General features: G+C 51.7%; 2 protein-coding genes across 4 annotated transcripts in view; both read right to left on the reverse strand.

Annotated features, from left to right (window-relative positions):
- Positions 1-4,819, reverse strand: part of POLR2C (RNA polymerase II subunit C) — a 7,043-nt gene extending 2,224 nt beyond the window's left edge. For both annotated transcript variants that reach the window (XM_027646662.1, XM_027646661.1), the window contains exons 1-7: positions 4,652-4,819; positions 4,385-4,434; positions 4,086-4,154; positions 3,864-3,916; positions 3,624-3,752; positions 2,575-2,626; positions 1,949-2,117 (exon numbers count right to left, since the gene is read on the reverse strand). In XM_027646662.1, coding sequence (XP_027502463.1) covers positions 1,949-2,117; positions 2,575-2,626; positions 3,624-3,752; positions 3,864-3,916; positions 4,086-4,154; positions 4,385-4,434; positions 4,652-4,737 — 608 coding nt within the window. In that variant the 5' untranslated portion in view covers positions 4,738-4,819. The remainder of the gene's footprint in view (positions 1-1,948; positions 2,118-2,574; positions 2,627-3,623; positions 3,753-3,863; positions 3,917-4,085; positions 4,155-4,384; positions 4,435-4,651) is intronic.
- Positions 4,820-4,849: 30 nt separating this feature from the next.
- COQ9 (coenzyme Q9) overlaps positions 4,850-12,357 on the reverse strand; it is an 8,668-nt gene continuing 1,160 nt past the window's right edge. For both annotated transcript variants that reach the window (XM_027646657.1, XM_027646655.1), the window contains exons 2-9: positions 11,544-11,715; positions 10,835-10,970; positions 10,338-10,480; positions 9,998-10,082; positions 8,716-8,820; positions 6,705-6,860; positions 6,255-6,308; positions 4,850-4,943 (exon numbers count right to left, since the gene is read on the reverse strand). In XM_027646657.1, coding sequence (XP_027502458.1) covers positions 4,908-4,943; positions 6,255-6,308; positions 6,705-6,860; positions 8,716-8,820; positions 9,998-10,082; positions 10,338-10,480; positions 10,835-10,970; positions 11,544-11,715 — 887 coding nt within the window. In that variant the 3' untranslated portion in view covers positions 4,850-4,907. The remainder of the gene's footprint in view (positions 4,944-6,254; positions 6,309-6,704; positions 6,861-8,715; positions 8,821-9,997; positions 10,083-10,337; positions 10,481-10,834; positions 10,971-11,543; positions 11,716-12,357) is intronic.

The raw sequence follows: 12,357 nt of genomic DNA on the forward strand, positions 1-12,357 counted from the left end.
TAGCCTGCCTGGCACCCCACTGTCCCACTCAAAGCAGCATTCCAAATCTGTCACCTCATCAGTGTCACAGACTTACGATCCAGCACTGGAGAAATTAAACCGAGGAATTTTTACTGCACCAAAATGAAGCTTAAAATTATTTCAAATCCCAATTTGAAATGCCACATCCATTCTTGTTTCTCAAGCATCTGATCTATCACTCAGACAGTCAACTAAATTTTGGGGCAATTTATCTGCCGTAAATAATTTGGAAACTTCAAAACTGTCCAGTTCCATCCCCCAAACTGCTGGTGACAAAGGACAGGCCAGCACATCAACTCTTCTGACATGCTCCTGAACAAAAGACTGTCAAGCAGCACCCTCAGTTGTGGTCAACCAGCCTCTCACAGACCTTCCCCCTGACAGCCTGCTCTGCAGCTGGCAGTTCCCTAAGTGCAGCTTCAGTCCACGCACACAGATCATCAAGGCTGAGGAAAATGCCCATTTCCAGAATTCCAGCATTACCTGCCAGCCTGGTTCTTACTGCACTGCCCTGATGAGGTGCTGAAGGAGCCAAATGCCTGGCACGTCCCATTCCACCCAGACTGACTGATCTGGGCCCACAGAGCCCATCAAAGCCAAGCGGGGTTCGCTCCTTCCACCCATAAAACAGGGCTGGGATGGCTGCGGGCAGGCTGTTAGGGATTCACCTGCAACTCCACCCTTGGTGACAAAAGGCTTCTCAAGCCTCCCAAGTGCAAAATGGACAGCTCCTCAACAGCTCCAGAGCAGAAAGCTGCTGGCAGTTGGCGAGGTGTGAAATCAGGGCTGAACTGCACCCCTGGGGAGCTTGTTCAGGGACAGCTAATTTAGCAAAGGGACGGTGTAAGGCCACACCCTGTGATGGGTTCAAACACCAGGCTCAAAGCAGAGAGTGAGGAGGTAGAACAGCCCCACTACCTTCCTGCTACTGCTTGCAGCCATTTGCAGAGTCAAATGTGGCAGCACAGGGTCTGGCAGTCAGAGGAGGAAAACCCACCGAGCCCCTTCTGCTGCTCAGCCTCCCCTCCAGCTGCAGCTCTGCTCAGGGTTTATTCCCCCTTGCTCAACCCCAGCTTCTGCCATCCCTGTGCCAAATCCTGCTCCTGCACCGAGGTCGTCCTGACCTTGGGCCTGCTGCCCTGCTCTTGTGGCAGCACATCCACCACCCCCTCTAGTCCCTGCTCTCAGCCTGCCTTGGCTAAAGCACCGGGTTCCTCAGCACTGCTGGCTCCAGTATGCTCAACAACAGGATGTCTGCTAGGTACTCACTGGGATGCAGAGCCAGGAGCAGCTCAGGTACCTACTCATGGAAAAGAGATGCTAGATAGAGTGCTCACCCAGGCCAAAGCAGGGCAACAGGTTTCCAAAAGCCAAATCAAATCACTTTTAGGTGAGAAGCAGCATGCTACTGGTGCAGAACGGTATGTCAGAGGAGAGGAAAGGGCAAAACCCTGCTTCCAGGTCTCAGGCTCCAGGAGTGAGGAGATGTATGGGTGGAATCAGAACCATACTGGGCCTCCTCATACAAACAGGGCTGCAAAATCTGTATTGCAACCCAACCTGCCACTCTTTGCTCTCACAGCAACATCTCCCACTTCATATGGATCTGCTCCTTCCTCAGACTTTACCCTGACCTACACACTACTTGCACAGGGGAGAAAAAAAATTAGCTGGAAAAGAGCACCAAAAGAGCAGGCAAATCAACAGTGATGGTACACAAGGGAGGATAAGAGGTGACCACAAACCAGTCCACCTTGTATGCAGCTGAAAACAAGCGACTGGCCAATGCAGGAGCAGAGTCTGTGCAGGAGGAAGTGATACACCCACCATCGCTTACTGACCCCAAATCATCCCCAGGGCCGAAATGTAAGTTGTTGCCTGGTGGAAAACCTTTTTCCAGTGCCTCCAGACAGACAGTGGGACGTACCACTCCTCTGGTTTGGGGTACACGGTGTGCCTCAGCGCGTTGTCTGGGTCGTACTCGAAGGCCACGCCCGCCGTGGGGTTCCACTTGGCGTGCTCCTTCCCAAAGCCCTTCTTGGCGTAGGCTCGCAGCCGGAGCTCCTGGCCCTTCCGCAGCTTCACGATGAGGATGTCTGCAAAAGCACACACCCGTCAGCCTGAGAAGGCTGCAGGGGAGAAATCAGTCTGCAGGATCACGCCACGGCAAAGGCAGGGATTTTTGGCGCCCAGGAAGATGTCGCCAGTGTCCAGGGTTTGCTTGGATTCTTAGAGGGGCTGTGTCCCCAGAGCAGGTAAGGAAAAAGGAGCTGCACAGGCCCCCAGGGAACAGTGGAAAGCACACCATTTCACCTTTTTGCTGTCTCTGAGCTCTCACAAGGAGACAGAAGCACCCTCTGACATAGGACAAGCTGTAAGTGCCATTAAGACAAAATGCTACCCCACTGATACAGTGATGTCAGTGGCTCTGAAGTGTCAGATTTACAGCTGCCTTATGGTTACACAGCTAGTAAATGAAAAATGAGTTGAAAGAACCCCCAAAAAAAGTTAATTTACTCCTCCAGCTCTTATTCCCAGTGACCTGCCACTCACCATCCTGCTCCACATAGTCATTGGGGTCGTTGTCTCTGCTCCGAGACGTCACCTGCAGCAGCAGAAGGAAAGCAAGCAAATTAATGACAAAATCAGCTTTTCTCTCCACATCAAATACCAGTTGTCTACAAAAGTTAGACATGGTGGAGAACACCTCTAGAGTGACTTACAGCAACAAACCCAGTCCACCCCATTTAATGGAATTTGGGGCAATTGAGGCAGCTGCAAGCAGGTATGTGATGTCGCCCCAATGGCCTGCTCGTCTCCTGAGCTGCTCTCCCCACAGGATGGAGTGCATTCCAGCCCAGCCCAGCACATCTGCTTTGTTCCAAAGTCACTCCTACAACTGCTGTAGGTGACACAGAGCACTCAGAGCACCTCAACCAAACCAAGTAAGAGACAGTGGGCTCCAGCTGGGCTTTAACCAGGCAGACACTGTCGCCAGGCAGCAGGAGCAGCCCCAGGTTGTGGTGACATCCAGATGTGGCCTCAACAGCGTATAAAATCATTTTCTGTAAGTCTCTTTGCATCTGTCCCACCAATCCTCCAAAAGGTGACTGTGCAGGAGCTGTTTTGCAGCAGTGCTCTGGCCAGGGCTCCTCACACCTTGCTGAGCTGAGAGCCAAGAACCAGCAAAACAGAGGCCTCAGGTTGCTGCCAAGGGGCTGACCTTGTCCAAGCCTCAGTAGCATACGGGCAGGAGAAGGCAGTGGCACGGCAGCAGGACACAGGCACACACACACTTGGGGCGTTCAAGGTGAGATGAAGGGGCAACACTAAAGCCTCTCGAGAGTTTGGGATGAGGGATGCAGGATGAGGCCATACTGCTTTGGATGCCATCAGACAACAAGGACAACACTGCAAAGATGAGGAGGGCACTGGCACTGCTTCTGCAGGTATTCCTGCTTTGCTCTCCCACTGCGGTTCAGGTGGGGCTTTAGGCAATGTGAAACGTGCTCAAAGGGCCTTGCTTTGTCCACATTCCACGTGTTTGCTACCCTGGCCACAGCAGGGATGTAGAGAGGGACAAGCAGAGGGGTGGCACTGACCGGAATGACCCGGGGGTTGTTGGAGATGAGGTCGCGGGACGTGACGTGACGGGTCTGGTCCTCGTTGCAGCGAACGTCCAGGGTGAACTCCACGGAGCACTCGGGGCAGAACTCGTCACATGTACAGTCCTGGGACACACAGGGATTGAGACCTTTATGCAAGAAACTGCCAGCGCTTCCCATGGGATCAGACACCCACCACCACCAAGACAAGCCCCCACGACATCTTGCTTGACTCACTCTGGAATATTGCATCTTATCCACAATGTCATCGCTGGTGAGAGGGATGAGGCCTGTGGGAAGAAGGAAATCAGGGGAATCTCTGAGTAAGGCCACAAGAGCTCCTGACTTTCCTGCCAAGATGGGTGGAGGAACAGCAGCCTCCTGACAAAGGTGTTTCAGCATCTTTGGACTGATTTCACCACAACCCACCCTCATTTGCCCCCCATGCCCAGCACTCACCCAGCCTGTGTGCAATGAACTCATCGTGGAGCACAGAGGAGTTGGCATCTATCTGGACCCAGTCGATGGCTGCAGGGAGGAGAAAGCCACAGAGAAACACTGACACGAGGAAAAGTCAAACGGTTTGTGAGGGCATAGGAAACATTACAGAGACACACTGAGACAGCACACAGCGCACAGGACTGGCTGAACACGACTGAGGAGAGCTGAAAGCAGCCGGGAGGTGCGGGAGAACACGGAGGGGAAGCGATGGGAGCCATCGGGAGAGTAGCCCGGGGGACCGTGACCACGGGGCGTACCTATGGTGGGGACTTCAGCGATGAACACTCTGCGAATGGAATTTGCCACCCTGAGGGAGGGAAACACCCGTGTTTAGGCACGAGGGGGCGCGGAGCGGTGGGCCGGGGCCGCTGCGGGGTTTGGCCTCGGACACACCGCCCGGCCGCACCGCGGGTGCCCCGCGGCCGGGGCGCGATCCCCGCGGGGAGCCCGGGCCTGTGGGGCCGCCCCCGGGAGCTCCCGCAGCCGCTTCACCGCCGGGCCCGCCCGCCCGGCCCGGTGCTCACGCCAGGTCCGTGTTCTCGATGATGAACTTGACGTTCTCGTCCGTCAGCTCGGTGATGCGCACGGTGGGCTGGTTGGCGTACGGCATGGCCGCCCGGTCCCGGCCCCGATCCCCGGCCCGATATCGACCCCGCTCCCGCCCGGTCCGTCCCCGCCCCGCTCCCCCCCGGCCCCGGTGCTCCCGCAAAAAGAGTCCGTGCAAGACAGAGTACGACTTTATTGGTGCCGGGGAAAGGGCCGCTCGCCGCCGCTCCCGCCTCACCGGCGCTGGTTCAGCCCCGCCAGGTTCCTGATCTGCGGGCACAGCGAGAGCGGGTTTAGTGCCGGTGTCCCGGAGCAGCTGCCGTGTGCTGGGAGCTGAGGTGTGGGGGCGAGGGCCAGGGGCCGGGATGGGATGAACGATGTCCCTGGATCCACCTACAGCCACCCCTCTGACCGGTACCTGCTCTCCAAGTTTCAGCTTGGTTTTGTTCCTGCGGCCACACAGACCCTGACAGTGAATTTAAGCTTTTGGGGCCTTCAGCTCTCCCGTCCGTTTTGCAGAGACCTGGAGAGCTCAGGACACCTGTACAGTGACACACTGGGGACACCTACACAGCACCCCTGGACATGGGAGGGTCAGATTTTTTCCCCCCCTAATAGTTATGTGTTGGGATGATTCTGTTCTAAAACACCTGGCTACAACCCACCCCCTTCAGAATCCATCCAGTTCCTCCTGTTTATCTGTGCAGTGGATCTCCTGCAGAGACAGACCAAAGAGCACAAACAGAGCATGGGGATTTTTTTAGTGAAGGGCCTTTTGGATTATGCAGGTGTGAAAAGATAAAAGAGGCTGAGAGACACTAAATTCCACCATAACTGCAGGGGGAAGGAGGTGGGAGAGAATCTTGAGAACTTCTTCATCAGTAAAAATTATTTCTAATTTATGTTCCAGCCTGTTTGTCTTGTCCTGATACAAGGAAAATGTATTTCTGATAGCAAGGAAATCACTTTGTTGCTAAATGCAATGGCAGTTGTCCAAAAATAGAATCACAGCAAGGCCCTGAAGCCCTTGAAAAGTCACTCCTGGGTACACAAAGGGCTGTTTTGTATCCCAGAGGAAGTGCAGCTCCCTCTGCATGGACACAAAGCAGTCCAGGACATTACCAAGAAGTGAATGAATTCTTGGAAGGACACTGAGGTCAACTGAAACAGCTTGAGGAAGTCGCCCTGCTCTGGCTCAGGGACAGGTGCCACCTCCCAAGTGTCCATGGGGGCACAAACCCTCTGTTACAATCTCCAGCACAGGGCCTGGCAGAGGGAGAGATCTTGTGACAAGCAGTGGAGAACAGTTGTATTTATTGTGATCACCTGTCTCTCATCCCTAAAGCTCACCCTGCAGCTTCAGACTTAATTTCTTTCTGCTCTATTGAAAGTTCTTTCACCACAAAACCGTGAACTAACTCCCAAACTACCCTGGAAATCATCCTTAATCTAAGTTATGAAAGACAATTCTTTTTCATGTTGTCCCCTAGATTTGGGAGGAAAAACCACGCTGGCATTCAGCATGGAAGGGGACAGGAGCAATTTTGGTCTCAGAGCCCTGCTGGTTTCAGCACTACTTACAGTAACTGCAGCTCCCATCAGGCCCTGGACAACAGCTTCTCCAGTGGATTGTACCTGGGAGATACAGGGAGAACAAGGCCTTTTGCTTTCTTCTGCAGTTGCACTCATGACCCCCAAACACAGAGATGCAGTGCACAACAAGCATCTATCTGCTACAGAAAGGTGCTGACAGCACTGCAGACAAATGACAGACAGAGGTAAGACACATGGAAGAGGTTTCCTGGGCCGTCTCCCAACCACTGGGCCAGTCTGACACACAGGGCACCTACATGTCCTTCTACTAGAAAACACATAAGCTTTTATTCATGTTGAACCAACAGCAACCACCTGCCAGCACAGGGGGCTCTCTCAGCAGCTGTGGGATCTGCCTGATGGAAAAGCCAGGTCTGCCTGCACATACCCCTGGGGAGCAGGGGGATGGCTGCACGTGTGCCTTGCCCCTCATGTTACCTGGCTGGCTGTATGGCTCATGTTCATGGCGTCGGCCACTCTGTTCTCCAGGAAGCGCCAGGTGTCCTCGAAGTCAGGGGACGAGTCCTGCAGCATCACCAGCTCAGTGGTGTTGTAGATGCCGGTGAGCACAGCCCGACGGGTGTACCAGTTAAACTGCAAGGGCAGGAGAGGGGAGAGACAAAGGTGTGGCCTGAACGCAGATCAAGAGAATGGCAAAGGAAAATCACACACTGACAGCACATTCCTTCCCCCCTCAAAATGTGTCCCTGTCAGAACAGCTTCTCCAGTGGCACCGGACAGGGATCACACGGATAGTGCCTAAAACTGCTCAGCAAACCCCTCCACCTGCTTCTGGCTGCAAGCAGGCACCTGCAGCAGGCAGCAAGTCCTCCTTGCCCAGCCTGTGTGCACTGTGTAACAGTTCACCTTTGCTTTACAAGCTGCCAGGCAATGCAATGCTCCAACTCAGACCTGATTAGAGGAGAAACAGCCACATTCATACATAACTTGAGCTGCAGCTCACACCAGAGACAACCATGAAGAAAGGGAACAAACAGAGGACAGAACTGTGCAGGACATCACACAGAAATACACCTTTTCCAAGTCCTGTCCCTGAAATACCAGTGCTGCCTGCTGAGTCACAAAATGCATCAGCACAGTGCTGGCAGCAGTGCTGTAGGTGCATTACACCAACGGGTTACACAGTGCAAAGGTGCACAAAGTAACTCAAACTCCTCATATTTTCCAGTGGCACTTGAGCCACTGGCAGATGAAATATATAAAATTTTTTAAAAACGGGTCTTCCATTTGCTCCTGTTGCCTAGAAAAAAATTCTGGTTGGTCCATTCATGATAACAAAGCAATAGAAAAATGAAAACACGGGCCTTGATTTTAAAAACAACAGTTGGGTGGAAAGCTCCACTGCTGGCACCACAACCTGCAAGCTTTGACAAGGGGAGAAACATGGGGCACGTTGCCACTTGCAGCTGGATCAGGTGCCTGAGACCAAACTCTTTCTATTGATTCTTCTCCTGCTCAAAAAAAACCCACCTGAGGGGGTCTCTGAGGCACGGGCACACTCTGTCTAGCTCCTGGCACTGGGAAGAAGGATCCACTGCAAGCGACTTTAAATCCCTTTACTGGGAAAGAGGGAGCGGGCTCAGCATCACAGCTTCCCCAGAAAACTCATGTAACCAGTCAGAAGGTGCAAACAAAACACAAACTTTAGAACCTCTCCTAATCCCTGCGTCAGTGAGGAGACTCCAGGAACAGTTCAGTGCAGACACTGGCTCCAACATGTCAGTTTGACTTTCATAACCCAGAAGGGACTTTCAGTTCCTGAAGCAATCATGTTCTTTCAGTTCTCTTCTGGTTCATTCCTTTAATTTTTCTGTCATCTTATTTATTTTTCACTGCAGTAGCTTCTCTTTTATACCCAGATAAAAGAAGCTTATTAAAGTAGTTCGTTAAAATGGCTCATTTAGCTTTTTCCATCTCTTCATACATCTATAAGAATTAAAGTAATTTATTAATTGCTTTAATTAAGGTTATAATTTTCTTTTATTTCCTGCCAGAAAGATGAAAGCTTTAATAAGCTACTGGTATTTTTAGGTAGGTTCTTTAAAGGTTTTCAAGTCAAGTCTGTAAATGCTACTGCTGGTGGAAGAGAGCTGTTTGACAGAGACACTGCTTGCTCAGTGAATACTGGATCAACTTCTTAGTCTCAGAATCTCAACAATCTGTGCCTTCAAAAATGAAAAGCACTTAAGAGCATAGGAAAGTAGGTCCTTTTAATTTGCACTAATCCCATTGGCACTAATTTGCATTTAGTCCCTTTAGAAATTAGACTGTGGTTTATAAGGAACCTTGGGTGCTTCTGAAATGTCTTCCCCATTCAACAAACACAGCCTTTCCAGAGGGATGTGGCCCCAGGCCTACTTGAACCCGTCATTTTTGCTGAAGTGCTGAGGGGTAGAACCAGCCTGTTCTGCAAAGCACAAAGACTTACATCTGTGGACTGGTCCCCAGCATAATGCCAGATATCATCGATCATGCTGGTGAGGAGGCTGAGGCCGGAGGGGATGTTACGTGGGAGCAACAGGACGCTCAGGGCCTGCGAAGGAAACACAGAGAGTCCAAGAGAGAAGGATGAACTATTAAAGCAGACCAACAGTGCTCTGCTCTGTTATCTTTTCCCTGTTGCTGTTGCCTTGCCTCCAGGTCCCAGTGACAAGTCCTCCCAGCTCTTTGCAGCCAGCACCAGGCTTTCCAAGAGGCGGGATGTGCAGGGAACACAGAGTGTGGCAGGTGAGCTCAGGCCTAGGCCCGTGCTGGAGCCCAAAGCTCCCTGCTCAGCTCAAACACCACTGTGTTGTCTCTCCTGAGCTGCCTCTCCAGCATGGAAATGGCACAGGCTGAGCTGACTCACCCTGTGCCCCCGTGGGCAGGGAGTCACCTCTCTCATTTCTCCGAATTTGACTTTGAACTCAGAGCAGCAACCCAGGGCACAACAGCGCCAGCCATAATGGCCCTGCTGGGATCCTGCAGCCTTTGAACGTAATCACACAACGCCAGGAGAGTCACAAACCACCCACATTCCTTCACAAGGCAAGTCATGCTAATCTGGAAGAAGAACATGAAATTTGTGCCCTCTCTCTTTGCACGGAGTGCTGGATTCAGCTGCCCAGAGGCCAGCAGTGGTTCTGGACAGAGGCTGACCTTGCAGCAATCTTTGCAGCCCAAGGTTGGGAACTCTTTTCTTGTTACTGTGGCCACAATTCAATTCCTTTCCCACCCCGGGAAGAATGGTTTGAGAGTTAAATCTGAATTTTGAAGCATGGAGCCCTCTCAGTTCACAGCCCTACCCTCAGGCTGCCCAGGGTTTGTCAGCCACACACCAGAAGGGCAGTTTCTGCAGCAAAGCAGTTCTGCATTTCCAGGTGTCAGGTGATACTGGTGCGGCCAGAACAACCCTGCATGGAGCCTGACTTGCAGTGACACTGCAAGTAGGACTGAGCAGAGACACAGGTTATCCCCTGGGGATGCCAGATGGGTGGAGTGAACAACAGAGCTTTGCCTTTCCAGAACTGCAAGGAACAGTTGTTCTAAGGTCACTTTTAACTGCCTCCTTCCAAGGTTGATCTCCTCTTGAAGGCTACAAATAATTTGAAACCAGCAAAGGTTTAATTTACAACCTTGAACTAATCTGGTGGAGAGACTATGTTGAAAGACACAGGGTGTTTAAAATACTCACACAAAAAAAAGAGATAATCTTGATATTACTTTTATACCTGGGGCCATTTCTCAATATATGGAATCAGCATCCTCAGTCTGGCTTCCACAGCATCTCTCAGGAATTCATCTGTAGGCTTCTTCCTGGATAAGGAAAAAAAAATTAAGAAGAGCCAAGTTAAACTCAATTCTGATCTTGAAAGATCAATCTCCACGTGCCTCAGCAATAAATAAGCAAAGTATTATATATCCTTCATACATTTGGTCCTACTCTGTATCTGGGAACATGGATTTATTTGGGTAGATCATACTTAAAGTACCTGTGTCCCAGGTGGCCTGTCAGTCTACCCAGTTCCCAAAATCTGCCAAGGAAGATGTTTGCTCATACCCAATACTCACTCTGCTTCACCCAGCTGCACTAGTTTTTGCTCCTTCTCCAGCAGCTCAGACAGCTTGGCATTGCACTCAGACACAAAGTGGAGGATCAGTTCACTGCCATCACTGTGAAACATCCCTGCAGCAGCAACAGAGAGGCCCAGGGTCTGTAGGCAAGAAGGGAGAAGCACAGAGCAGGTCATACACTGCTAGGCAGGATCCAGCTAGGAAAAATGTTGTGTTTATTTTGTGAAAGACTTTATCTGAATTTAAACAAAGCAATGCTGCATTAACAAGAACTTCCTGTATGTGTTTTCCTCTCTTTAGGATCACTACATTGTGCCTTAGTCTAACTCTGAAGGGGTTATCCTGTAGCAGCTGGGACACATTCCTGCCCGGTAGCATTTGCTGACTAGGGTGCATCGCCCAAGAGTATGTGGGGGAAGCATGCAGGCCTGGCTGTCTTTGCACTTCAGCCCCATCCAGTTTTCAACTGGTTTGTTGCTTCTCTCCCCACATACCTTGGCTCCCTCTGCAATGGCCTCTGCAGTCCAGCCATGTTCAGGCACGAACTCCAGCGCCGCTGTGAGGATTCGCCGCTGCAGCTGCTCCTCGCTCTCATAGTCCTCAGACTCCTGGCCGCCCTGGCCAGTGTAACTATGAGAAGGTATTGTTACAGTGAGGGGAACGTCACCACCAAACACCAGCACCCTGGACTCTGCCACTCACTCGCTGCCACCGCTGCCTGCAAGCACATTTTGGGACCTGCTCGTTATAAATCTGGCCTCCTCCTGTAAAATCCTTCCCTTTTGAGAAAAATGATTCTTAATGAACTTTTGTTGTGAGAGAAAACCAAGGGAGGGCTCAATGTGGGTGCCTACATGGAGACCAATCAGCTCCAGAATCCCCCTCCTTTACAGAAAAGCTACAGTTATAGGCATATGGGCAACATGTTGTCCATATTTTGTTTAGATTTACACAAAAATCCAGAAGCAAAGACTTGCGCTTTGCAGACAAGAGAGGTTCCCTCTTAGAAGCAAGTCGTGTCTCCACAGTGGACAGTGGAATTTGCACTGTCACAGCAAACCAGCTCTCCAGCTGCTGCAGTCTGAGGCTCCTTAACTCTGGATCTCCAGAGCTGTCTTCAAGTTTCAGACGTGAGTTTCAGAAAAGCAAAGCCCTGCGATCCCACTGTCGGCAGGGCTGTGCTGGGAAGAGCTGCTGAGTTACCTGGGGCGAGGGCCCTGAGGTTCCTGTTCGGGCTGGTGACCAGCTGGATGTGTATCGAACTGCTGCTGAGAGGAAGACGTGAAAGGTTCCTTCTTGTGCTCATCGGAGACTCTCCTCAGCACAGCCGAGGCCTGGAGAGCTCGGACTGGTGGGTAGTGCTGGCACCTGACCACTGAAAGGGAAACCAGGAGAGTCAGTGTCTCCTTCCAACACCAGGAAGCACAGAAAATTAAGATGGAGAAGAGAGTTATGGTGAAGACGGCTGAAAAGAACCACAATTCAGGGTGTGTTTTTTTGCACTTCCGAGAAGCGCCGCTCTCAGCTGAGCTCACATTCACTTGAAAAAAATAAAGCGAAAATGTTTTGCGAGGTGAAGAACAGTGAGAATGGCACGTATCACAAAGAGCTTCTGAAATCTCGGACTGGAAACCAGACACCCAAACGTGCCCTCTCCCCTTTTGGGTCCCTGGTTGAGGTGTTCAAAGGAAGGAACAGGCAAGTCACCCTCAGGAGCATGAGCAGCCCTAATACACAACTGCTGACACTGTGCAGGGTTCTCATGTGACTCAAAGGCACGCTGGAGGAGCTTTTAATTTCACTGCTGCGACGTTTAGCTTTTTTTTTTTTTTTTTAATAAACTCGTTCGGCGGCCCGCACTCCTAAAGAAAACCACCACGCGCCCCCTACTTCAAACCCACCCGCTCAGCCCCCGCCGCCGGCTCCGCTTCCCTCACAGCCCTCCTGCCCTTCACCTCACCTTGCCCCGCCCCGCCCCGCCCCGGCGCACGGGCACGAGCACGGGGGCGCGCACGGG

Source organism: Corapipo altera, unplaced genomic scaffold (genome assembly GCF_003945725.1).
Source record: "Corapipo altera isolate COAL_440 unplaced genomic scaffold, ASM394572v1 62, whole genome shotgun sequence".
Lineage (NCBI taxonomy): Eukaryota > Metazoa > Chordata > Aves > Passeriformes > Pipridae > Corapipo > Corapipo altera.